Raw genomic sequence first — 23,556 nt, 5'->3', positions numbered from 1 at the left:
CCCCGGAGCTGGGCGGTGACCTGTAGGCGGCAGCGCGCCCTGGGCGCTCTCGCATAGGGCGCAGCGCTGGAAGCGCGGATCCCCGTGAGCTCGCGGAGGTAGAAGGCCGGCGGCGACATGAGCTCTGTGCCAGCGTTCCTGAGCGCGGCAGATGTGCAGGACCACCTCCGCAGCTCCAGCCTACTCATCCCGCCTCTGGAGGTGGCTCTGGCCAACTTCTCCAGCGGCCCCGACGGAGGGGTCATGCAGCCGGTGCGCACCGTGGTGCCCGTGGCCAAGCACAGGGGGTGAGTGAGGAAGGCCGGGCCAGGGGCTGGAGAAACTGGACAGGAGGAAGAGGAGGGGTGAGAAGGGAAGCAGCGGGAGGAAGGAAGGGAGGGCTTACCTAACCACTGCTAATAACAGCTCCCACCTGATTTGTGCAACCCACGGTGCCAAGTGGGCGCTTTACAGGAATTACCTTGTTTAATTCAACACACTCCATATATAGGTAGGTATTGATGCAGCATTTACTGATGGGAAAACCGAGACTCAAAGAGGTGAAGTGAATTACCCAAGGCCACGCAGCTAGTAAGTGGCAGAACTGGGGTGATTTTTCTCATCCAGAGCCGGACTCTTGAACATACTCAGCATACTGCCAGAGGGAATGGCAGAGGGATGGGGCGGTGGGGGGGGGGGCACGAGGGAGAAGACCAGTAGGGCACTGAACGAGGCAAGAGAAAGGAAGGGACATGGGGACTTGATAGGGTACCTCAGCATTGACCGGAAGGGGTTGAAGCTGCTCCCTCTCTTCTTGTAGTTTCCTGGGGGTCATGCCCGCCTACAGTGCAGCAGAGGACGCCCTGACCACCAAGTTGGTCACCTTCTATGAGGGCCACAGCACCACCTCCACTGTCCCCTCCCATCAGGCCACTGTGCTTCTCTTCCAGCCGAGCGATGGCTCCCTTCTGGCGGTGAGCAACTCCCTGCCCAGGGGTGGGTCAGGGCCCCTGTGCACAGAGCAAGGCTCAGAAGTTAGTTCTCTGTTGACCAGGGGGAGTTTTGAATGTGACCACACATGACCCTCTCTGAGGACTGGATGCCAGTGACAGTGAAGGTTATCTGTGACTGTGTATCTGATTCCAGGACTGCCTAAGGATGCGTAACCCAGCACCAGAGCCCACTGCTGCTTTGAGTGTGTGACAGTGTGGAAGTAATAATCTCGTCATTCTTGTAATGTTCTTGTCCTATAGCGGTTACTCCAAATATACAGCTTGCACAAACCCAGTAGCCAAGGAAACGTTTATTTAGTGAATCGCTGCAATGTGGAGTTGCATTAGTTACAGAGTAGGGGTGCTCTCTAATACCTGGTAGTTTTTTTCTAAGGGGTACACAATGACCTGTTTTAACATTTAATGATAATATCAAAAAGTAGTAGTAGTCCATATTTATTAAGCATTTTGTGTGTGTCAGGCACTGTTCTAAATACTTTGTATATGTGTTAATTATCTTAATACTTAGAACCACTCTGTGAGGTAAGTAAATTTATTACCTCCATTTTGCAGATGAGAAAACTGAGTCATAGAGCAACTATGCCAAACTTACCAAAATTTACATAGCTAATTGTGGCATGGATGGACTTCAGACCTACTCTGTGTAAGTCCAAGGCCTATACTGTCTTAAGACTATGCTCTACTGCCTTTCTCACTGCTGCTTACTGAGCACTTATCATGTGCCAGGCAGGAGAAATTGATCTCCTTCAATTCTGACAACACTCCTCTGTGGGAGTTTTTACTACACCCTCACCTCCCCACCCACTTTCTTTTGAGGTTCCTGAGGCTCAGAGTATTAGAGTTACTTTGCTTGAGGTCACACAACTGGTTAGTGAAAGTGCTCTGTGCCCTCCAGCCTGGCTCTGAGGCCAGCCAGTTGAGTCCTCATCAGGGACAGACTCCTTAATTCTACCCAAACCACCCCTGGATCCTTAGACTCTCCTTCTCAGAATTTCTGGTTCCCCAAGGAAGCTGGCCATTTATTACTCCCCTGAAAAGAGTATTTAGCTCTTCCAAGTCTCTGCTCATCCAATGGAAATGGCATCCATACTACCTACCAACAGTGCTTCCCCAGGAAACTGGGACCACCTCAGGCTTTGGAATTAAATGACAAGGCCTGAGATTCTTCCTGAATCCGATCAGTAGCCAAGCAATTCACTTCCTTTTCCATAAAATGAGAATACTGATACTATTTGGTGAGGACCAATTGAGATGATTAATATAAACAGAGAACAGTGCAAAGGATGGTAGTAATTCAGGCGTAATTCAGAATCACATGGGGAGCTTTTAAAAACAACGATGTCTGGGTCCCATCCCTAGTGTTCAGATTCAGTCAACCTAAGGGTCATGTCTGGGCATCTGTATCTTCACAAACCTCCCCACATGTGCAGGAGGAGTTGAGAGCCACTGAGATAGCGTTTCAGGGCCCTTGCATAGGTGTCAGGTGACTTACTCTTACTCCTGAAGTTTCTCCTTAATTTGATGTTTTGAGAATCCCAGGGCAAGTAAAGCAAATGGGCAATTCTTGAGGGCTCGCCATATGCTAGATGTTTTCATGTATGTCAGTGCATTTAATCTTCACAAAAACCCTCTGAATGGTTGTCATTATCTTTGTTTTTACAGGTAGGAAACCGGTGCTTAAAGATTAAGATATTTTTTCAAAGTTGCATTTCTTATAAGTGGAGGAATTGGATCCAGGCAAAACATTCCCTTTATAGACTATTATGATGCTTCCTAGGGCTAACTCTTTAGAGCATCTTCTCTCTGCGTAAGTGGTGGATAAGGGTGCCCCTTGTTCACTATCTCTCCTTTCCTCCAAGGTCATGGATGGAAATGTCATAACTGCAAAGAGAACAGCTGCAGTGTCTGCCATCGCCACCAAGGTGAGATTAGTGCCTGGCTGTGCTGAGCTGGTGGGTGGGATTGAGTGTCTCAAGTTTGAATGTCTAAGGTAGAAGTGAGGAACTCATTTTGATCTTCTCTGGACATAGCTGGAACTTCATATGCCAAATATGGGATGTCAGCTGAGCACAGTGATTCACCAAATGATTGGCTACCATTTAATGAGCCCAAGATTCCAGGTACCTCACATGTGCTATTCCTGATCTTCACACCAACCTTGCAAAGTAGATATGATTATCTCCATTTGCCAGGTATAAGGAATATGGCTCAGAGAGGTTGTGTGAGTTGATCAGGGTCACACAGCTAACAAGTGGCAGAGCAAGAATTTAAAACTTGACCTCTCTGACTCGCAGGACTGCTTTCTTTTCCCTCTACCACACTGCTCCTGGCAAATCAGTGTGGTTGCCCCATAGGCCAGAGTCAGTACTGCACAAGAAGCAGAGGGGGAGATAAACAGATACAAGCCACACAAATGTATCCATTCAGCAAGTACTGACTGAGATCCTACCACATATCAGGCACTGTTCTAAATGTCAGAGATGTGGCAGTGCACGAAACGGAGAGTTACATGCAGAGGGGAGGTGAGACAATAAATAAAATAAAAAGTAAAATACATAGTATGATTTGCTAAAAAATAATTAACCAACAACAAACCCCTTTTGAGTTTACTAATAGGCTAGGACTTGCTTTAAAAAAATAACACTCCCACCCCCGCCACCAGCTAGAAGGATGAAAATAAAGCAGAATTGAGAGTATTGGGAAGGGGTGATATTTTAAGTTATCGAGGAAAGACCTCACTGGGAAGGTGATATTTTAGTAAAGACCGAAAAAGAAGTAAGTGAGTGAAACAGGAAGAGGGGAGGAGCTCTCCAGGCAGAAGGAAAAGCAAGTGATAGAGGTGATGATGTTTCTAAGCAGTGCAAGGGCGTCCTACAGGAAGAACAGTATTTTTAGAGGCTAGGGTTAAGAAGACGAGGTATCTGTAGGAACAGTTAAAGGCTGGAATCTTTCACATTAAAGGTCTGGGAATGCTGGTGTATGAGGCCTAAACATAAAGGAAATGTGGGGTCTGTCGGAGGGTTGGAGGAGCAAAGACCAGGTGTTCAAATTGTGAGTGTGTTAAGGTCTTCTAAACACATGATGGGGAGGGAAGACTGTGGGGATAAATCTGGTAATTATATAGGAAGGGAGTAGACTACAGTGTGCAGCTTGATGAGCTGGCTTCGAAAAATTATATCCAGACCCAATTCAGATTGAAATGATCAAGGGACTCTGAGGTATGTTCCCTGGTAACTTAGGAACAGTGGGACTCTAACAATACTGCCCTACATTTGAAAAGGACTTTGATCTTTTCCAAAATAATTTCCAAACCATTGTCTTGCTTTATTTTTGGATTTCTGGGAGGAAGGCAGAGCAAGTATTACTGGCCTCATTTTGTGCAGAAGGAAACGGAGTCTAGGGTTTCCTGTAGTCAGACAACCCAGGTAGCTGTGGGTCTTCTTGTCCCAGATCAGTAGTTTCCAACCCAGGCTACGCAGCAGCAGCAGCATCTGGGGAATTTTTTTTTTAAAACTCAGATTCCCAAAACCACTGAATTGAAATCGCTGAGGGTAGGGCCTAAGAAACTAGGTGTTTCGGTTTTTTATGGTATCTGGTTGATTCTGATGATCAACCAGGTTAATTCTTCTATCATAGGTTAAAGGATACTTTACAGGATACTGCAACAATTTCTGAAGCCCACGTGCACTTCCAAGAATAGATTCATATTAACTGAGAACAGAAAAAAAAATGTAGTTAAGGAAAAATTACGTAATTCTCCTTATTGGACAGGAGCATAAGATTACTAGTCTTGTGGATATTGTCATTTTGAAAACTTTTCAAATCAAGGTTCTTTGAACTATAGTTGATGGCACAAAATGGTATCCCTCCTTCTGCAGCTACAGGAGACATCATCTCTAATCACCTGCCAATATTTGAGACTCCTTTTTGCAAGTGATGAATAATTAAGAATACTCTCATTTTTAAGGTTGCACTCTAGAATCTCAATAATTAGCATTGTAAGAAAGAGCAGATGCAAGGAGCTCAACTTGTATTAAATGAAATAGAGGAAAGGCAGAAGACGGTCTTATTTAATATGGATGGTTTGAGGAGCAAGTGGTGTCATTCCTCAATGCCAGTTGTTCTTAACTGAAAACAATTTGGCCAGCTGCCCCAGAGACAGTTAGCAATGTCTGGAGACAGTTTTGGTTGTCACAACTGAGGACATAGGGGGTGCTAATGGACAGAGACCAGGGATGCAGCTAAACATCCTATAATGCACAAGACAGCCCACCCACCTGCCAACAAAGAATTATCCAGCCCAAATATCAGTAGTGCTGAGGTCAAGAAACCCTGCTCTATTTCTTATAGGTAATGGTAGATATGTGCCAATTCTGTGCAAATAAGACTGTCTCTGTTTTCACGGGGCTTACGTACCAGTACAGGAAAATAAATTTGTAAACAAACAAGTGCTGTGAAGTGGTGAAATCTATCAGGGTGATCAGAGACTTTACTGGAGAGTTGATCAGAGAACCTCACTCGCAAATAAAGACACACATACACCCTTAGCAGGTGCCACAAATGCCGTCTCTACATTCCTCTTTAAAGGAAGACAGAGGCTGAGTCAGGATCAACAGAGAGTGGGCACAGCAAATATAGCTGAGAACCTAAGCTCGCAAGGATTCATGGATTCCAGAAGCAACTAACAGCTCTGAGAAGTAGGTGTGGCTTATCATGCCCCTGGGATGGGGTAACACAGCAGAAAACATGTGGGCTTTGGAGAATGAAAGATGTGGTTTTAGAGCCCCACTGTGCCATTCAATAGTCATAGGGCCCTGAGCAAGTTACTTAACCTCTCTGGACCTCAATTTCTTTATCTGTAAGAGGAGGATAACAATGGGAGTATCTAGCTCATAGGGTCAATTGTCTGGACTAAATGAGATCATGAGGCTTAAGCACTGGCATATGTTAGGTATCCAATGAAGGCTCCTTCCCTCCCTCCCCACTCTGCAGAGTGGAAACGGAAATACACAATGACATCTCCTTGATTGCCTGAGAGGTCTTGAAGTTCACCTGATTCTCAAACTGTATTTGATCTTCTCCTGGCTACTAGAGTCTCCCTTGACCTTTTCTATCTCATTTCTCTCAAATAGTTTTTGAAACCCCCCAACAGTGAAGTGTTGTGTATCCTTGGAGCTGGCGTCCAGGCTTATAGCCATTATGAGGTCTTCACAGAGCAGTTCTCCTTTAAGGAGGTAGGTCCAGGGAGGGTTGTGGAGGAAGCTGGGAGGAAGCAGCAGCGACCTTTCTCTGTACTCCTTTGTTACAGTGTGGGTTATGCTGAAATTGTCAGGTTGCGAGTCCCACCATCTAGACCATTCTTTTTTTTTTTTTTTTTTTTTTTAATAAATTTATTTATTTATTTATTTTTGTCTGCGTTGGGTCTTTGCTGTGGTGCACGGGCTTCTCATTGTGGTGGCTTCTCTTGTTGCAGAGCACAGGCTCTAGGTGCGCGGGCTTCAGCAGTTGTGGCGCACAGGCTTAGTTGCTCTGTGGTATGTGGGATCCTCCCAGACCAGGGATCGAACCTGTGTCCCCTGCATTGGCAGGCAGATTCTTAACCACTGCGCCACCAGGGAAGTCCCTAGATCATTCTTTTAACGACTTGCCCAGAAGTCCCACTGGACGTGAAGAGTTGGGAGAAAGGCCTGAATCACCTCCTCCAGTTTCTCAGTTTGCAGGGTATGCCGCAGGACGCAGAGAGCCTACTCGGTTACTTAAAGGATTGTGTCATATCCATTACATACATTCAGGTGTTCTTTTGGCTCCTTTCTATTGTTTCTCTTAGGAGAATCTGGGGTCCTTAAGTATTCAGGCTTAGGGATCCAGGAACTGGGAATGAGGCCTAGAGAGCAGGAGGCCACAGCATGCCCCTTCTGCAGCCTAGATGTTAGTCCACTTTTCCCCATTCTGGCTTTCTCACACTTCCTATTATTTTTGATACATTTGATGCTACTTTTAGTTTATTTTTTCTATGTGTGTGAGAGGGGTGGGGCAGATTTAAAGTATGATTTCTTATGATAAAAATAATACCTCTGCTTTGAGAAACGAAGACTGTAATGAAGAAAACAAAAGAAAAATTCCCTTTTATCTGTTTTCAGAGACAAGTAGTTAACATTTCCAATCTCTCTCGTTTGCTTTTTGTAACATAGTTGTATGGTTTTTCTCTGCTTTTTTTATTAAAGTATAATTGACATACGATATCTTATTAATTTCAGGTGTATATCATAGTGATTCGATATTTATATACATTTCGAAATGGTCACCATGATAAGTCTAGTTACCATCTGTCACCAAAGTTATTACAATATTATTGACTATATTCTCCATGCTGCACATTATATCCCCATGACTTAATTATTTTGAAACTGGAAGTCTGTACATCTTAATCCCCTTCACCTATTTTACCCATTCCCCAACCCTCCCCCCTCTGGAAGTCACCACAAGTGGTTTATTTATTTATTTATTTAACATCTTTATTGGGGTATATTTATTTTTTTAACATCTTTATTGGAGGCTATTTATTTATTTATTTTACAATGTTGTGTTAGTTCTGCTGTATAACACAGTGAATCAGCTATACGTATACATATATCCCCATATCCCCTCCCTCTTGCCCCTCCTTCTCACCCTCCCTATCCCACCCCTCTAGGTGGTCACAAAGCACCGAGCTGATCTCCCTGTGCTATGCAGGTGCTTCCCACTAGCTATCTCTTTTACATTTGGTAGTGTATATATGTCAATGTTGCTCTTTCACTTTGTCCCAGCTTACCCTTCCCCCTCCCTGTGTCCTCAAGTCCATTCTCTACGTCTGTGTCTTTATTCCTGTCCTGCCCCTAGGTTCTTCAGAACCTTTTTTTTTTTTTTAGATTCCATATATATGCATTAGCATAAAGTATTTGTTTTTCTCTTTTTGACTTACTTCACTCTGTATGACAGACTCTAGGTCCATCCACCTCACTACAAATAACTCAATTTCATTTCTTTTTATTGCCAAGTAATATTCCATTGTATATGTGTGCCACATCATCTTTATCCATTCATCTGTTGATGGACACTGAGGTTGCTTCCATGTCCTGGCTATTGTAAATTAATAGCCAGGACACAGTGCTGCAATGAACATTGTGGTACATGTCTCTTTTTTTTTTTTTTTTTTTAAATTTTATTTATTTATTTATTTATGGCTGTGTTGGGTCTTCGTTCCTGTGCGAGGGCTTTCTCCAGTTGTGGCAAGTGGGGGCCACTCTTCATCACGGTGCGCGGGCCTCTCACTATCGCGGCCTCTCTTGTTGCGGAGCACAGGCTCCAGATGCGCAGGCTCAGTAATTGTGGCTCACGGGCCTAGTTGCTCCGCGGCATGTGGGATCTTCCCAGACCAGGGCTCGAACTCGTGTCCCCTGCATTGGCAGGCAGATTCTCAACCACTGCGCCACCAGGGAAGCCCACATGTCTCTTTTTGAATTATGGTTTTCTCAGGGTATGTGCCCAGTAGTGGGATTGCTGGGTCATATGGTAGCTCTATTTTGAGTTTTTTAAGGAACCTCCATACTGTTTTCCATAGTGGCTTATCAATTTACATTCCCACCAGGGAAGAGGGTTCCCTTTTCTCCACACCCTCTCCAGCATTTGTTGTTTGTGGACTTTTTGATGATGGCCATTCTGACCGGTGTGAGGTGATACCTCATGGTACTTTTGATTTACATTTCTCTAATAATTAGCGATGTTGAGCATCTTTTCATGTGCTTTTTGGCCATCTGTATGTCTTCCTGGGGAAATGTCTATTTCGATCATCTGCCCATTTTTTAATTGGGTTGTTTGTGTTTTTGATATTGAGCTGCATGAGCTGCTTGTATATTTTGGAGATTAATCCCATGCTGGTCACTTCGTTTGCAAATATTTTCTCCCATTCTGTGGGTTGTCTTTTCGTTTTGTTTATGGTTTACTTTCATGTGCAAAAGCTTTTAAGTTTAATTAGGTACCATTTGTTTATTTTTGTTTTTATTTTCATTACTCTAGGAAGTGGATCCAAAAGTTATTGCTGTGATTTATATCAAAAAGTTTTCTGCCTATGTTTTCCTCTAAGAGTTTTATAGTATCTGGTCTTAAATTTAGGTCTTTATCCATTTTGAGTTTATTTTTGTGTATGGTGCTAGAGAATGTTCTAATTTCATTTTTTTACATGCAGCTGCCCAGTTTTCCCAGCACCACTTATTGAAGAGACTGTCTTTTCTCCATTGTATATTCTTGCCTCCTTTGTCAGAGATTAATTGACCATAGGTCTGTGCATTTATTTTTGGGCTGTCTATCCTGTTACATTGATCTATGTGTCTGTTTTTGTGCCAATACCATGGTATTTTGATTACTGTAGCTTTGTAGTATAGTCAGAAGTCAGGGAGCCAGCACTGTTTTTCTTTCTCAGGATTGCTTTGGCTATTCAGGGTCTTTGGTGTTTCCATACAAATTAAAAAATTTTTTGTTCTAGTTCTGTGAAAAATGCCATTGGTAATTTGTAGATTACCTTGGGTAGTATAGTCATTTTGACAATATTGATTCTTCCAATCCAAGAACATGGTAATCTTTCCATCTGTTTGTGTCATCTTTGATTTCTTTCATCAGTGTCATAGTTTTTGGAGTACAGGTCTTTTACCTCTTTAGGTAGGTTTATTCCTACGTATTTTATTCTTTCTGCTGCAATGGTGAATGGGATTGTTTCCTTAATTTCTCTTTCTGATCTTTAGTTGTTAGTGTATAGAAATGCAACAGCTTTCTGTGTGTTAATTTTGTATCCTGCAACTTTACCAAATTCATTGATGAGCTCTAGTAGTTTTCTTGTAGCATCTTTAGAATTTTCTATGTATAGTATCCTGTCATCTGCAAATAGTGACAGTTTTACTTCTTCTTTTCCAATTTGGATTCCTTTTATTTCTTTTTCTTCTCTGATTGCTGTGTCTAGGACTTCCAAAACTATGTTGAATAAAGGTGGTGAGAGTGGACACCTTTGTCTTGTTCCTGTTCTTAGAGGAAATGCTTTCAGCTTTTCACTGTTGAGTATGATGTTAGCTGTGGTTTGTCATATATGGCCTTTATTATGTTGAGGTATGGTCCCTCTATGCTCACTTTCTGGAGAGTTTTTATCATAAATTGGTGTTGAATTTTGTCAAAAGATTTTTCTGCATGTATTGAGATGATCATATGATTTTCACTCTTCAATTTGTTAATGTGGTGTATCACACTGATTGATTTGCAAATATTGAAAATCCTTGCATCCCAGGAATGAATCCCACTTGATCATGGTGTATGACCCTTAATGTATTGGTGGATTCAGTTTGCTAGTATTTTGTTGAGGATTTTTGTATCTATGTTCATCAGTGATATTGGCCTGTAATTTTCTTTTTTTGTGGTATTTTTGTCTGGTTTTGATATCGGGGTGATGGTAGCCTCATAGAATAAGTTTGTTAGTGTTCCTTCCTCTGCAATTCTTTGGAATATTTTCAGAGGGATAGGTGTTAACTCTTCTCTAAATGTTTGATAGAATTTGCCTGTGAAGCCATAAGGTTCTGGACTTTTTGTTTGTTGGGATTTTTTAATCACAGTTTCAATTTCAGGGCTTGTGGTTGGTCTGTTCATATTTTCTGTTTCTTCCAGATTCAGTTTTGGGAAATTTGTCCACTTCTCCTAGGTTGTCCATTTTACTGGCATATAGTTGCTTGTAGCAGTCTCTTATGATCCTTTGTATTTCTGTGGTGTCTGTTGTAACTTCTCATTTTTCATTTCTAATTTTATTGCTTTGAGCCCTGTCCCTTTTTTTCTTGATGAATCTGGCTAAAGGTTTATGAATTTTGTTTATCTTTTCAAAGAACCAGCTTTTAGTTTCATTGATCTTTTCTATTGTTTTCTTCTACTCTATTTCATTTATTGCTGCTCTGATCTTTATGATTTCTTTCCTTTTACTAACTTTGGATTTTATTTGGTCTTTTTTCTTCGGTTGCTTTAGGTGTAAGGTTAGGTTGTTTATTTGAGATTTTTCTTGTTTCTTGAGGTAAGATTGTATTGCTATAAACTTCCCTCTTAGAACTGCTTTTGCTGCATCCCATAGGTTTTGGATCATCGTGTTTTTGTTTTTATTTGTCTCTAGGTATTTTTTGACTTCCTGTTTGATTTCATTAGTGATCCAGTGTTTGTTTAGTAGCATATTGTTTAGCCTCCACGTGTTTATGTTTTTTACAGTTCTTTTCCTTGTTGGTTTCTAATCTCATAGCATTGTGGTAGGAAAAAATGCCTGAAATGATTTTAATTTCTTAAATTTACCTAGGCTTGCTTTGTTGCTCAGCATGTGATCTGTCCTTGAGAATGTTCCATGTGCACTTGAGAAGAATGTGTATTCTGCTGCTTTCAGGTGGAATGCTCTATAGCTATAAATTAAGTGTGTCTGGTCTAATGTGTCATTTAAGGCTTGTGTTTCCTTATTGATTTTCTGTCTGGATGATCTGTCCATTGATGTAAGTGGAGTGTTAAAGTCCCCCACTATTACTGTGTTACTGTCAATTTCCCCTTTTATGGCTGTTAGCGTTTGCCTTATGTATTGAGGTGCTCCTATGTTGGGTGCATATATATTTACAATTGTTATATCTTCTTCTTGGATTGATCCCTTGATCATTGTGTAGTGTCCTTCTTTGTCTCTTGTAACTGACTTTATTTTAAAGTCTATTTTGTTTGATATGAGTATTGCTACTCCAGCTTTCTTTTGATTTCCGTTTGCATGGAATATATTTTTCTATCCCCTCACTTTCGGCCAAATTCTCTGAGGGCTCCTTCTCCCGATGCCAGACCCCCAGACTGGGCAGCCTGACACGGGGCTTAGAACTCTCACTCCTGTGGGAGAATCTCTGCAGTATAATTATTTTGCAGTTTTGGATCACCCACCCAGCAGGTATGGGATTTGATTGTATCGTGAATGCACCCCTCCTACCTTCTTGCTATGGCTTCCTGTTTGTCTTTGGAAGTAGAATATGTTTTTTGGTAGGTTCCAGTCTTTTTTGTTGTTTGTTGTTCAGCAGTTAGTTGTGATTTTGGTGTTTTCATGAGAGCAGGTGAGCTCAGGTCCTTCTACTCTGCCATCTTGTCCTGCAATTCTCATGGTAGTTCTAGTCTTAGTTTTTTGAGGAACATCCATACTGTTTTCCATAGTGACTACACCAATTTCCATTCCCACCAACAGTGAACTCAATTTCCCTTTTCTCCACATCCTTGCCAACACTTGTTATTGTATTCTGATAGTCGTCATGCTGAGGGAAATGGAGGTGATATCTTATTGTGGTTTTGATTTGCATTTCCCTATGTTCCAATGACGTTGAGCATCTTTTCATGTGTCTGTTGCCCATTTGTATGTCTTCTTTGGAAAAATATTTATTCAGGTCCTCTGCCCATTTTTAAATTAGGTTGCTTATTTTTTAATATTAAATTTTATAATTTCTTTGTATATTTTGAATATTAACCTCTTAAAGTTTTAATCATGTTAGATATACATGGTTGTATATACTGTATTTTCACTGAATGTTGTAACACCATCACTTTTCCAGATTACTTAATTTTTGTATAGTATTTCATATTTTTCTATCTAGAAAGGTGGTATAGTTAACCATTCTCTTATAAATGGGCATACTGTATTGTTTTTCACCTTAGTTAATGAACTTACTCAGACATAACATTTATTTCCATATTTATTATATTTCCTTATGAGAGATTCTTTAGGCTTTATTTTCAGTTGAAGGCTGACAGATGCCACCACAGACATCAAAATCTGTTAAGCAAGCTAGCAAGTCCCCACCTCCTGGTGATGCCAATGACCCACCCTCTCCCCCCCAGTGCTTCCCAGGAATCTCACTGTAGCTATTACTCTTGGTCTTCTACTCTGCTGCACCATTCACTCTTGAAACCCTTCCAAATTTTAATTCCCTTCATATCCTTCAGAGGTCAAGCTATTCCAAGCACAGGCCTGCACATCCTGTTTGTGAATCTCATACCTGTTATGACTCCTTTACAGACTCCCAAACATAAAATGTGAGTTTGATACTGACTTTGCCTGTATCATTGCATTTTACAGACATGAAAACTTAGGCTGAATGAAGTTAAATATACTTCAGAAACAGTAAGTGACAGAGCAAGGATTGATTCTAAGCCTGTCTAGCTCCAGAACTTGCTCTGCTAATCATTAAGCTATATAGTAGCTATTAAGCTACTGAGGCTGTGTATCCCAAGCTAGAAGTGAAAAACCTCCCCCCTTCTTGAAAGGGGAATGGGATAGAGAAAGGTCATTTTCAAATATCTGGCCCAGACAAATGTACATTCACCATACGGAATGATTTAAGTAACTACAGCCCTAACCCCAGAGTGGTTCAACTTTTCCTTGCACCCCTGGGCTTAATGAAACATAAACAGCCAAATAATCATGGCACCAATGTCCCTCTTGTTACCCCCAATGAAGGTGAGGATATGGAACCGCACCAAAGAAAATGCAGAGAAGTTTGCGAACACAGTGCAAGGAGAGGTACGGGTCTGTTCATCGGTTCAGGAGGCTGTGACAGGGGCAGATGTGATCGTCACAGTCACCATGGCAACAGAGCCCATTTTGTTTGGTGAATGGGTGAAGCCCGGGGCTCACATCAATGGTAAGCAGAGTGGCTCCATGAGCCTTGGGTGGTCAGACTCTCCCTTGGCTGGACCAAGGGGGCTGCATATGCAGAGCTGTTTTACTCATGCAAAATGTTTGAGCTTTTTAATGGCCTCAGAAACATTTGAGTCCTGAAAAAAACGATACTCACTCCAAAATATGAAACAAAACTCACAAACCTGAAACTAATAAATTTAATTAAAGTTTTATAAAGTGTATCATTATAGCAAATGATCAATTATAGCTCAGTTCTTAAATGTCATGAAATTTAAATTACAAAAGCCAAGTGACTCACTTGTTCTTTAACAACACTTAGAATTACAAAAACAAATTTTTTAAAATTACAACACAAAAGACATTTAATGTGACATGTGGATGCTTTTTAATATGTGGGATAGGATGGTTGGGACTCTAAACATAAGAGTTCCCGGGGCCTCTGAAGATCCTCAAATGGCCCTGGGGGTTATAACAAGATCTGGTCAATATTGAATACTTACTATTGCAAGTGCTGTTCTAAATTCTTTGTATGTACTATATCACTGAATCCTCACAACAACCATATGAAGTAGGAGCTATTATTATCATGACCCCCATTTTACAGGTAGGTAAACCAAGGCATGGAAAGATTAAGAAACTTGCCCAAAGTCAGAGGTTCTTAGAGGCAAAGCTGGGATTTGAACTGAGGTAATACACCCTCAGAGCCCAAGATCTTAAATGATACCCTATGTTATCTTTCAATAAGAAGACTGGATTCTGATGAGCAAGCAATTGAAGACTCAAGAATTTAAACATGGTATCAGTGCCCCATGTTTTAGTGACAAGCACATAGTGTGAACTCAAAATCTAAAATGTCTGCACACACGTGCAAGGGCCAAGAATCATGATTATGTGTTCATTCACAAATATGTATTGAATCCCTACCATGTGTCAGGCACTGTTCTAGATACTGAGGATGCCACAGTAAACCAGCAATCAAGATCACTGCTTTCCCGCTGCTTACATTCCAGAGAAGGGAGGTAGACAACAAACAAGTAAACAAATAGATGAGCTAGATAGTTCCAGCTGAAGATAAGTTCTATAAAGGAAACAAAATGTGGTATGATTGAGGAATGGGCCATAGCAAATTGAAGGTCTCAGCCTGTGTGGGACTGGTATTATGAATGTGGGTCCAGGGGGTAGGTCTTACTGTTCATAAAGCCAGACTCGAACAGTAAGACCATTTCTGGAAGGACTTAGGGAATCAAGAGAAACCAGTTCTTGGTGAAATGGACAAGAGCTGAGTCTTCAGCAAGACTGACTTAATATTTTTTCAGCTTTTTCTTTTTTTTTTCCAGCTTAAAACAGCACATATTTATTATCTCAGTTTCTGTGGTTAGGAGTCTGGGCATGTGTTAGCTAAGTCCTCTGCTCACACAAGGATGAAATCAAGGTGTTGGTCAGGCAGCAATCTCATCCAGAGCCCGGAGTCTTCTTCCCAGCCCACATGGTCATGGCAGGTTCCTTGTGTTGTAGGACAAAAGTGCCCTTTTCCTTGGGGCTGCTCTCAGCTCCTAGAGGCTGTCCACATTCCTTTTCATGTGGACGCTCCACCTTCAAAGCCAACAACAGAGACTCTCCCTCATGTTGGATCCCTCTCACACTTTGAGTCTCTCTCCAGGAAGGGCTGACTTGATTTTGAGTCAAGCCATCTCGTATCTTTCCCTAGCCTAAAGACGAAATTGGTTTATGTATTCACAGAGGCATTAAATATACTTAAGAAAAGTATGTTATAAGTGCAGTCAACAGGGAAACACCAACAACAGATTTTACTTACTTTACAGCTTGGCTAAAGATACGCCCAATTCCAACCTCCCCTGCATGTCCCTCATCCTATCTCCGCAGCCCAACAGCCAGCGTCTGACCCTCACCCATTCTCGCCCCACTGTAGGAAGGCCAAGGCCCAGCCCGAGTCGAGCCCCTCCCTTTGCTACCCGGACCATCCCCATCAGCCTGAGTGGCCTTACGCAGCCCTTCGAGAATTCACCCTGCTCCAGATTGGGGGGAACAAGTGCAATCAGAAGAGGTGGCTTGAGAAGCTAGGGTTTTTCCCACCAGCTTATGATTTATTTATGAGCTTCATTAGTTGGTGCTTCTGTTCTATAGAACTTCTCACACAAACAGCCTTCAAGATGGACATTTTTACATCACTCTCTTTGAAAATTAGAGTGAGGGAGAACAGCAGGAGAGGGAACAAGTGGAAAAAACTGGATGGCAGTGAGAGAAGGCTTGTAAATGCTGCCTTATATTTGTATAAAGCTTTATAGCAGTTTCCAAAGACTGGCTGGCATGGGCTGGATCCAGCCAGCAGATGTGTTTTTTTCAGACCATAGAGTGTTCTGAAAATCAAGAACTAACACATGCAAATAGATTTCCTGCTTCTCTTTTAAAAAAGGAGCAGGGGTAGGGGAGGCCTTCTAACAGTGGCCCTGCATTCTCACACGGCAACAATTAGCTTGAGCTGAACAATAACTGTCCCCTTTAGAAGGGTCTGCTTTCTTCTCTGTACCTCAGTCTCCACCATTTCCAATCCACTTCCTCTGACCAGTTCTGCTCATTTTCATTACCTTCCTGGCCCTGCAGGCATTTGGTTGCAGCCTCTGCGTATTCCTGTGTCCCAGTGCCAGGAGTCATGACTCCTTGAATTCATCATTATGGTTCTGGGCTCTGCAGAGGATATGAAACCTTGGTGCCAGGGTGCAGCCAGTTTCCTCTTTATTGGGGCTTCTCTCTGACCCTAACACTGGGCTCTTTTCTCGTGAATTAAGAGAGAAGTGGTTGGGGGTGAGGAATGGGAATGATTGAAGAGCAAGCAGACAGACAGAAGATAGAGGAGTGTGCGGTCTGAGTAAGCTCCAAGTGATGTCTCTGTTTTAGGGGTTTTGTAAGGAAGTCTCTGTTCCTGATAAGTGGGAGAAGCATGAAAGGCACGTACTGTCTCAGAGCTATAGATGCACTTATTAGATACGTAACCTTGGCATGCACCATTTCTTTGAGCCTCAGTTTTGTGTGCTTTTTAAATGGGAATCAGATGTGAAGTGTGCTTGTGAGGACTATAAATAGTATGTGTGAAACATCCCACAGAAAGTAGGCACACAGTAAATGAATGCTAAGTTGCCTTGAAATCTTTTTTTAGTAATGAGAATGGATATGAAATGGAAAGGAAAAAATGCCCGGGTATCATTCTTATTAGTGAATTCAGTCTTGTTGATTGGGAGGGAGTTGGCCTGGGGAAGTGAGGCATTCCACATCTGTTCCCATGTGTCCTCTGTCACCTCCTTTTCCCCACCCCTTTCATTCTCTGGAGTGTTTGGTATCCCTTGTGACCTTTTCTAGGCTCAGGGTCTGTTTTGCTGTCTCTTAGCCATCGGCGCCAGCAGACCTGACTGGAGAGAGCTGGATGATGAGCTCATGACACAGGCTGTGCTGTATGTGGATTCCCAGGAGGCCGCCCTGAAAGAGTCTGGAGATGTCCTCTTGTCAGGGGTGAGCCTCCTTTCTGGTGGGCTGTTGCCTGGCTGGCCTCACCTGGATCCCAGGGTTTCATTAACACCCCCTTCTGTCTGGCCTGCTTCAGACCTCAGTAACCCTTACCTCTTTGTGGGATGACAACTCCCAAACATCTCTCAACCTTTTCTAATCCCCGTCCAGAATAATGTGGCCATTATGTGGTGACGTGTTTTCCTGTCCCCTTTGCCTGAAGAGAGCAGCTTGATGGACTTTTCTGTTGGACTGGGCTGTCCTATAAAGCAGTAGGATTGGAAGATAGGAGACTGTTACAGCCCGGAAACTTTCCCAATGTGGCCAACAAATTAGGACTAAGGTTGGCCACTTTCTGGCCTTTTTTTTTTTGTAATCAGGGCATAGAAGCAAGAAGGGGGCTGCCAAAATGAGTGTTCAGATAAGAACAGGCCTATTTCCTCACTGACAGTGTCCTGGCAGGACATTCCCCTGGCTACAGATTTGTATCTCTGCAATCACAGTATCACAGAGGCAGATGGTACCCGCCCACCCCCCCCATCCCCCAGAAAAAAGGTTTAAGGGGGAGGCATCCTTCCTGACATCATCCAGTTTACAAAAGGTGTTTTTATCTAGTTTATCCCTTATCCAGTTCAGGGACACCCTGTCCTGGCTTCAGAAGCTGGCCCTGAGCAGACATTAGCCCCATGGCCTGGGTCAGTGTGTGTTCATTTGACAGGCCAAGATCTTCGCTGAGCTGGGAGAAGTGGTAAAGGGAGTGAAACCAGCCCACTGTGAGAAGACTACGGTGTTCAAGTCTTTGGGTAAGAGCCATTGCTCCCAAGGCACAAACTTAACCAGAGCACAAGGTAGGTTTACCCACTGGTGGGAAGAGGAATGAGTCAGCAGGCCCCACAGCTGAAGCATCGTGAAGTCTGTTACTCAGGTCAATTATTTACGTCAGCATAGTGGTGAAGCCCATGAACTCTGGAACTGGGCAGTCCTGGGTTGGATTCCCTTCTCTGCCACTCCCTGGACACGCGTCCTTGGGCAGGTGACCTCACCTCTCTGAGCCACAGTTTTCTCACCACCTGTTCCCTGGAGTTTTTGTGAGAATTAAGTGAGATGTGTGTACAAAACAATGTGCACATAGCAAGTGTCAGCATTAAGACAATGACACTCCGAAGAAGATATCCTTCAGAGGTGGGAGGGCAGGAGAAAAAGATGTTTAAAAACAGGGAGCTTAAGAGAAATAGCAGGGAGCCCCAACCTGACAGAGACCCAGACAGGAAGTACAGCCTGAGACCTTTTTTTCCCCTCCTTCCCTACCTTTCTGCTTGCTGATTTAAGAAGGTCTTCAGTGGGGAGCCCCATTACTACCTGAGTTAGCACAGGCAGAAGCCCAACAAAGAAGGGGCTCCCAGTGGCTGGTTTGCCCCTCAGCCCAGCTCTCCCACCCCACCAGATTTAAGGAAATGGACACACATGGTAACAAAGCTAATATTCAGCTCCTACACCTAAAATATTGAAATACTCTTAAAACGGTTGGTAAATATTTGCTGCCCTGAGCCCCTCAGCCTCACCAGACCTTACATACTTTTTAATGATTAAGCAACCAAAGCTTTAATGCCTGGCAGAGTATTAAGAGCACCCATGCCAATCAGTCAGTATCCATGCCTTGCCATCTGTTAAATATTTTTTTTAAATCTCCCATGCACAGAAAGACAGGCAAACACAGTATAAGCTTTATCTAGAGCCTGGTTCAAAGACATCACAATGATCTAGTTGGGTCTGAAAGTCTCATTGTTCCTAGCAGATCAGAGGTCAGCCGGCTCCCTTCAGGAGACACAGCACTGCATAGCCCTGCTCTATACTTCTGAGCAATTTTTAGTTTCTCACTTCTGGGGACTGGTTTATCGGCACATCTGTTCATCTAGCAGGTGCATATTAAATACCTGCTATGTATCAAGCTCCATACTGGGTGCAGTGGTAGCTACAAAAATTAATAAAAACCGGCCCCTGGCCTTTAAGAACATATGCCCATTCAAGGTTAAGGTATGTGCCCAAAACTATAAGACAAAGGGGACATTGCTGAAGGATTCAGGGTTTGGACTAGATCAGGGGTTCCAACAAACTGCAGACCACGGGCTAAACCCAACCTACCACCTGTTTTTGTACCGCCCACAAGTGAAATGGTTTTTACATTTTCAAATGATTGGGGAAACAATTAAGAATATTTCGTGACGTGAAAATTTAAGAAATTCAAACTAGAGTGTCCATAAAGAAACTTTTCTTGGAGAACAGTCAAGCTCATCTGTTTCCCTGTTGTCTATGGCTGCCGTTGCACTCCAATGGCAGAGTTGAGTAACTGGCCTGCAAAGCCTGAAATATTTACCATCTGGCCCTTTACAGAAAGTTTTCTGACCCCTGAACTCACCTCTGAAGGATACGTAAAATTTCTTTGGTGGGCATTGCTTGCCTTGTTCTGCCCTTTGCCAATACTTCAAGCCTGAACTCACCTCTGGGCGTCAGTCCTTGTTACCCTGATGGACACTGTATCAGGGGACTGCCAGTTCTGGGACCTGGGCTGTTTGAGGAAAAGTTGCTCTGACAAAAGGTGAACCAGATTTCTGTCCATTCCAGGAATGGCGGTGGAAGACATGGTTGCAGCCAAACTTGTGTACGATTCCTGGTCATCTGGTAAATAAAACGAAGGAACTTTGTGTTGAATGGATGCTACAGCTCAAGGGGTATTAAACTAGTTGTCTCATAATCTCTAGATTAAATGAGGGAGCCCAGTACCAAGTGATCTATAGTTTTGTGCTTATCCTGTCTTAGCTTAAATAATGAGATCCCCTTTTGTGTTTGTAGTTAGAAAGCAAAACTAAGTGGCCATTCTCTGCTATGCCAGATTATACTAGCACTCCCTTTCCCCTGTATTTCACTGCCTTTTGTAATTCCTTGAAATAAAGCTTTTTCCAATTCTGCAGTTCTTGCTTTGGTAACTTCTATCCCTCACAGCAAGGAAAGTGAGGGGATCAAGGGCTCCCATTCACTCCCTGCAGGAGCTCTGATGGCTATAGTTAAATTTTTTCTATTTTATTAATTGAGATACAACTTACATATCATAAAATCCACCAGTTTAAAGTATATAATTCAATGTTTTTTAGTATATTCACAGGGTTGTGCAACCATCACCACTGTCTAATTTCACAGCATTTTCATCACTCCAAAAAGAAACCCAGTAGCCATTAGCAGTCATTCCCCATTCCCCCTTCTTCTCAGCCCCTGGCAACCACTAATCTACTTTCTATTGTTATGGATTTGCCTTTTCTGGACATTCGTATAAATGGAATCATATATTATGTAGCCTTTTGTTTCTGGCTTCTTATAATTGAAATTTCAAGGAACAGCAGAGCTTCTCTATTGGTCAGAACTCCTTCAGTCACAATCGGTAGAGACCACAACTCAAACTACCTTAAGTTGAATGAATGAGTGAAGAATGGAATTCATTGGCTCTTATGATTAAGAAGTACACAGGTAACTGGTTTCAACTATAGCTGTATGTATCCAGGGGGTCCAAGTGTCATCAGGACCCAGTCTTGCTCTCTCTGTTCCTTGGCTCTGTTTTCTTCGGTGTTGGCTGCATTATCAAGTAAGCTCTCCCCTGATAGTGGCAGGATGGGTGCCAGCAGCTCTTGAATCATAGTCTGTCCTCTTCAGCAACCTTGGCAGAAATAGACATTCTCTTCCTTAACAGTTAAAAGTCTCAGAATGGAGACACACCGGACCATCTAGGACCTATGCCCATATCCATAACATAGTGGCTAAAGGAAATGGAATATGCTCTTTGGCCAGGTCAGGCCCATATGCTTATCCCTGAACCACTGCATCATCCAGGGGGATCTAATTCCCCTATTATCCAGGCCTGGGTCACATGACCCCCCTTGAAGTCAGCAGTGCAATCAGCCCATCTGACCACATCAGCTAACAAAAGGAAAGGGGTCTCTTACCAAAAAGGGGGAGGACTGTATATTGGGTAGGCAAAATCTACAGGTGTGCACTACAGTATCAGTGTTGAAGGGCCATTAGGAATTATCCAGTCCAACCTCTTCAACTTACAGGTGGGAAAACTGAGGTGCAGCAATGCTTTCCTCAGGTCCCCTGGGTCACTAGCAGAGCTGTGTTGTCCGTGTCCTGTCAAAGACCCATTCAAATACTCCCTCTCCAATCCCTAGGCTGGTTGTAAGTCAGCAGCAAAGAGAAGCATATTATTTTGCTTTGTTTTCTTACCCAAATTCCTCCTGGCAGGTCCTCTTCGTGCTGTAGGTAGCTTACCCAAAAGTTTACCATGTTTGCCAGACTGTCTAGCCTTTGTGCTAGAACAAAATACCCACGTGATCTGCTCTGCACACCTCAAGTGACTATGGAGTCTTTCTGGGGATCTTAATGGTCACAACTCTAAGGATGTGTAGAGAAGGGTGTGTGACGATGAGATTATCAAAAGCGCCTTAATTTATTCATAGATTTCTTCTTTCATTCATAAGAGTCCCTACAATAACTCATGCTAGGCTGCTAACAGAAAAGAAATAGTCCTCACACCAAAGAGCACAGATGACTCTCTCCAACTATATTAGAGTTAGGGCAGGAAATGGATCAAGAGTAGTTTTGCAATAAGAAGTTTTTTGCCTTTCAAAGTTACTCTTTTCCATTTCACATTGCCCACCCACCTCAAATGCCATGTGAACCACTGAAGTCGGTCAGAATCATAGGAATCAACAGACCAGAGTAATCTGCATCCCACCTTCAGCCTAGGCATCACATTCTGTTGTTCAGCAATATTTATTGAATACCTGCTGTGTGATGGATTGGCACTTGGTACAAGGGATATATCAGTGAATACAGGACAGAGCAAATTCCCTGTCCTAAAGGACCTTACATTGTAGTAGGGCAGAACCTAGCTTTTCTGCTAGGGAAGTGGGCATAGGAGAATTCCCAGGAGCTGGAACCGTTTAATTTGCCTCCTTTGCTCCTTGATATGTAAGACCAAAGGTAATTCTGTTTGGTTCATACACTTTAAGCCAGTCTTTGCAATAATCATCGATATAGTATTTACCCTTTAAATGGAACAGGAGTTATTCAGAGAATGGTGGATGAGCCTACGGAGTCTATAAGCTGGGATACCTTAATAAAAATAAAATGCAACTATTGGAAAAAAAAACCAAAACACCTTCTAACAACCCATTCTGGCCTCACTGTGTTTTATGTTATTCACTGTTATTATGTAAAGGGATTATGTTTGCTCTCTCCTTTTTAATCCAGCAATGTTAAGGAAGTTTTATGTGAGGTTTTAAAAACCACAGAACACACACTCGCTTGAGGTGTTCTTCAAATTCATATCCCTTTATCTCATCACAGAACTGACATAAAGTCCAATGGGATGGATGGTCCTGGTGAGAACTTCCAGTCCTGCTGGGCAAACATCCCCTTCCCATATTTCTGAGCAAATTGCTACCCCTCCAGTAGGGCAACATGGACAAATTCCAACTAGAAATAATCAAATCTCATGAAGCAGGACTAAATCCTATAATGCTGAATTCCAGTAACATTTTTGCTGGCCTGTCTTTTCTTATTTTCCCTAAGAGTACCTTTCCATTTACTATTCTATCAATCATCTTCCAAGTAGCAATGCTGGTTGCCAGCTCAAAATTCTTTATGCCACCTCTCATTTGCTAGAATACATTGTCAGGCTTTCTATATTATTTTTACCTCTGACAATGATGTACAAAGCACTGCTGGAAAGCATCCTTTTTGTTAACAGTAGTACTTTCCTAGTGGCTTATACTTCTCCTGTATCCTAGCAATGAGTGTCTCATCAGGCAGATTCTGGGGGATACTTGGAGAGAGGATCCTGGCATCTACAATAAGGACATACTAATAGAGCAAGACTGAGACACTACAAACTTTTTCTGAGTGCCTTCTATGTGACTACTGCTTTCATGTACATTATTTCATGTACAACTGCAGTTTATTCCAGAACAATGAAATGCAGTATTTGTAAACATAATCATCCCCTAGTGTAACATATTTATTCAATTATTCAATGACTGACAACATTTTCGATCCATTCATTGAGGAAGAATGTGCCAATTGTTCATCAGATTTAAGCATCTGTATCCTCCATGGTGCCTCTTAAAGTAACACAGACAGCTGTGAATCAGGAAGCATGCTGAAGCTTTTTCTATATTATACACATAATCAATGGTAAATTCCATTTAATGCGAGGCTGGCTATAAAAATCCAGAGAAGCTTAGCTATTCAAGTAGGGTTTCAACTTAAATTTGGGATTTCCATTTAAAT

The 23,556-nt window shown here is 42.5% G+C and overlaps 1 protein-coding gene across 2 annotated transcripts; it reads left to right on the top strand.

Annotated features, from left to right (window-relative positions):
• Positions 1–15: 15 nt before the first annotated feature.
• CRYM (crystallin mu) lies at positions 16–20,185 on the top strand. 2 transcript variants are annotated; one of them, XM_059898991.1, is made up of 8 exons: positions 17–287; positions 800–953; positions 2,852–2,914; positions 6,125–6,226; positions 13,516–13,699; positions 17,102–17,223; positions 17,936–18,020; positions 19,840–20,185. In XM_059898991.1, exons 1-8 carry the CDS (start codon positions 118–120, stop codon positions 19,902–19,904), a joined length of 945 nt encoding a protein of 314 aa, XP_059754974.1. In that variant the 5' UTR covers positions 17–117; the 3' UTR covers positions 19,905–20,185. The 2 variants fall into 2 exon arrangements, with proteins under 2 accessions (XP_059754975.1, XP_059754974.1); XM_059898992.1 differs by lacking the exon at positions 6,125–6,226 and having other exon boundaries at positions 16–287.
• Positions 20,186–23,556: the final 3,371 nt, after the last annotated feature.

The sequence above is a fragment of the Balaenoptera ricei genome, chromosome 15 (assembly GCF_028023285.1).
Source record: "Balaenoptera ricei isolate mBalRic1 chromosome 15, mBalRic1.hap2, whole genome shotgun sequence".
In the NCBI taxonomy this organism is placed as follows: domain Eukaryota; kingdom Metazoa; phylum Chordata; class Mammalia; order Artiodactyla; family Balaenopteridae; genus Balaenoptera; species Balaenoptera ricei.
The sequence above is the reverse complement of the archived record's forward strand: the minus strand, read 5'-3'. Positions and strand labels throughout refer to the sequence as shown.

Bases quoted from the DNA above. Each gene is read 5' to 3' on its own strand.
- CRYM (XM_059898991.1), top strand. From the start codon at position 118: ATGAGCTCTGTGCCAGCGTTCCTGAGCGCGGCAGATGTGCAGGACCAC. The intron at 288-799 runs GTGAGTGAGGAA...CTCTTCTTGTAG, and splicing joins CCCGTGGCCAAGCACAGGGG to TTTCCTGGGGGTCATGCCCG. The intron at 13,700-17,101 runs GTAAGCAGAGTG...GCTGTCTCTTAG, and splicing joins GCCCGGGGCTCACATCAATG to CCATCGGCGCCAGCAGACCT.